Here is a 2,725-nt window from a genome sequence, read left to right as displayed (position 1 = left end):
CCGAGGGCGAAATCTGGATGGGATCGCGTGGCTGCAGGATTTCGCGGAAGAGACGGGCACGCTCGATGGGCGAGACGCCGTTGTTCGGATTCGTCGAGTTGTTTGAACCCGCCAGCATGCTGCGCTGCACCGCTCTCGCTCCAAAACGAGCTCCTTATCGAATGGATAATAGTGTCTGCCCGAAAGCATCTCTTCCTTTCTGCGTCCGCTGTCTGCTGCCCGCATATTGCGTGTGGGACAAAGCCAGCTGCGCCGCAACCTGTGCATTGCTCGTGGAGGGTGGCGGGGCTGGGCTGTTGGCACGGGTCGGATGGAGAATGTTGATCTGGGGAAGAGTGTTGCCCGGATGAGGCGTTTCGGGCTCGCTCCGGCCCATGTCGTGCAAAGGTGGCACGCGCGGCGCCTGAAACTCCTTTCTCTCCGAGAAGCCACTCTGCTGCGAAGGGGCTTGGGCGCTGACAGGCGTTGGGAACACATTGGCCGGTGTGTATGGAAGGGCCGAAAGCTTGAGATCCGGGCTTGCGACTGAGGCGCTGGGGATCGTCGAGGCAGTGGCCCTGTCATCATCGGTTAGGATGGGCCGTCCCTGAGGAGGATCAATTCGCAACGGCTGGCCTCGGCCATAGGGAGGAAGAGGATCCCGACGAGGCGTGACAGTTGGCTGGCTCCCATAAGGGTTCTGTTGCGGCATGCCATATGCGCCTGGAGGTACGTAGCTGGGGTCTTTGGATTCCAGCGGAACGGCGGCAGCTTTGTTGTCTGGCTTCTGCCAGCCCGTACTCCTCTGTGGAGGGTACCCTGCGCAGAGGAAGCCACCGCGGATGCAGTTGATACCTGATGCAAGGGTCAGCAGGCGGCTCTCGCCAGTCTGGGTACGGCGACTTACATTCGGGCTTCTGCTCGTCGCACTTCTTCTTGCGCTTACGGCAGGTGAGACAGCCAGTTTTGGTGCGATTGCTAAAGTTGCGTTTGCGCTTCTTGGGATCTGACTGCAGGACGTGATCGCGCGAGCCTCCAGGAGTGTAGGGTCCGTATACGCTCATGGACCGGTCATGGTCGTCACCTTCTGGGCTGTTGCCGTAGTCGCTGTGGTTGTCCATCTGACCAGTCACCCTTCGTAGGGCATCGCCGATCTGCTCTTCCGTCTGGCCTTGGGTGGTTGAGGCCGAATGCTGGGCATCATAGTAGCCTCTTTCGTCACGTCCCTCTCGGGAGTACCAGGGATCATTGGGATCTCGACTGTCTTCGGCATACTGACGGTGTTCGCGCTCACGCTGTGGCGTGCCATACGCTTCACGCGACTCTGGTGGGTGCGGTTGGGTTGCTGTGTCCGGGGTTCTCTCCTGGATAGGCTGCGACTGGGGTTCCCTCTCCCTGCGAGGCTCGGATGAGTCAGATCTTTTTCTCTTGTGAGAGCCCTCAACGTCAGGGTAGGACGCAGACTGAAAACTTGGCCTATCGTGGGCAGGGGCAGGCCAAGCATCCCGTTGACTGCTGGCAACTTCGCTCGATGGGGGTTTAGGTGAAGCCTGGGACGTGGATTGCGCAGTTGGCCGCTCTTCGGGAGGCGTCTTCCGAGACTCTGGCGCCGGCGGTTCTGTTGCCTTGGGCGACCCCCCATTCAGGGCCGTGAACGCAGACATGGTGTCTGGGCGAGGAGGACGCGATGGCGATATGTTGACTGTTAATCGCAATCAAAATTAAATGCAATAGGAGAGCAATTGGTAGAATTTGGACGTGATGCGACGTATGAGACGCGACCGTCAGTGAGTTGATTACGCGCCGGGATGAGTGAGACTGCTTTTGCGCGTCACTGGTAGGTACTACAGTAGAAGATTCGGGCCGAGAGGCAGGCAGCGAGTGGTCTTTGGCGAGCTGCTGCAACGTAGGGCCCAGTGGTACACGCTAGATGCGGCAAACGGTGCCCGGCAAATGGCGCAGGTGGGGAAAAGCTGCGAGAAACGAGATGACGATCGCGAGGCTAAAACGCGACGTAGCTGGATCGGCCTGGGTCAGTATCTGGGGAGAGTGGCCTTTGTTCCGATTCAAGGTTTTGCGCGCGTCGAGAAAGCGGGTGGGGTTCCGCGGCTTTTGAACGAAGGCCCTCGTCAAGCTGCAGTAAGTGGCTAGCTGCCGACCAGCGACGTATTGCGACTTGCGGCCTGCAACTAAACGTGCGCTGTCGCAACCCTGGTTGAGGCTGGACAAATGGCGTTCCAACACTGAGAGGCTGTGCTCCTTCACAACCGAGAAGAAGAGTTGCGATTTCGGGGGCGTTGCGCTGGGGCAATGCCAGAGCGGATGTGCAATGGCAGCGGCGCACACAAGGTCTGCCAAGCTGGACCTTTTGGCGACTGGCTCTACAAGACGATACACGCCCAGGACGGCCCGTCTACTGTACGGCACCTGGGGTGCGGGCTTGCTGTGAAGACCGGAGAATGGTCGAGAGCCAGGGAAGGCGAAAAGATGGAGGAGAGCTCGGACTTGGGTGGCTGACCTGCCGATGCTCCAGCGGCCTGTTCTTTATGCTTCTCCCTTTGGTTTCAGAGCGCGCCAGTCAAGTCGAGGCGAAGCCGATGGCTGCGCGCGTTTGTCGTGAGTGACTGAACCGGCGGTTTGAGAGAGAGAGAGAGAGAGAGGGAGAGAGCGCAGATGCCGAGAAGTTGAGGTGCAGCAAGAAAGGGGGCGGGCGCGCTTGATGGGGTGAGGATCTTTTTGACGCGGC

At 59.5% G+C, this 2,725-nt stretch overlaps 1 protein-coding gene across 1 annotated transcript; it reads right to left on the bottom strand.

Moving 5' to 3' along the window:
• Positions 1–154: 154 nt before the first annotated feature.
• Positions 155–1,643, bottom strand: VDBG_04249 (C6 zinc finger domain-containing protein; the record flags this gene model as incomplete). Its single annotated transcript, XM_003006250.1, has 2 exons — positions 155–834; positions 887–1,643. 2 exons carry the CDS (start codon positions 1,641–1,643, stop codon positions 155–157), a joined length of 1,437 nt encoding a protein of 478 aa, XP_003006296.1.
• Between the last annotated feature and the right edge of the window lie 1,082 nt (positions 1,644–2,725).

The sequence above is a fragment of the Verticillium alfalfae genome, genomic scaffold, assembly GCF_000150825.1.
Source record: "Verticillium alfalfae VaMs.102 supercont1.4 genomic scaffold, whole genome shotgun sequence".
NCBI lineage: Eukaryota > Fungi > Ascomycota > Sordariomycetes > Glomerellales > Plectosphaerellaceae > Verticillium > Verticillium alfalfae.
This window is presented reverse-complemented; position numbering and strand designations above follow the sequence as displayed.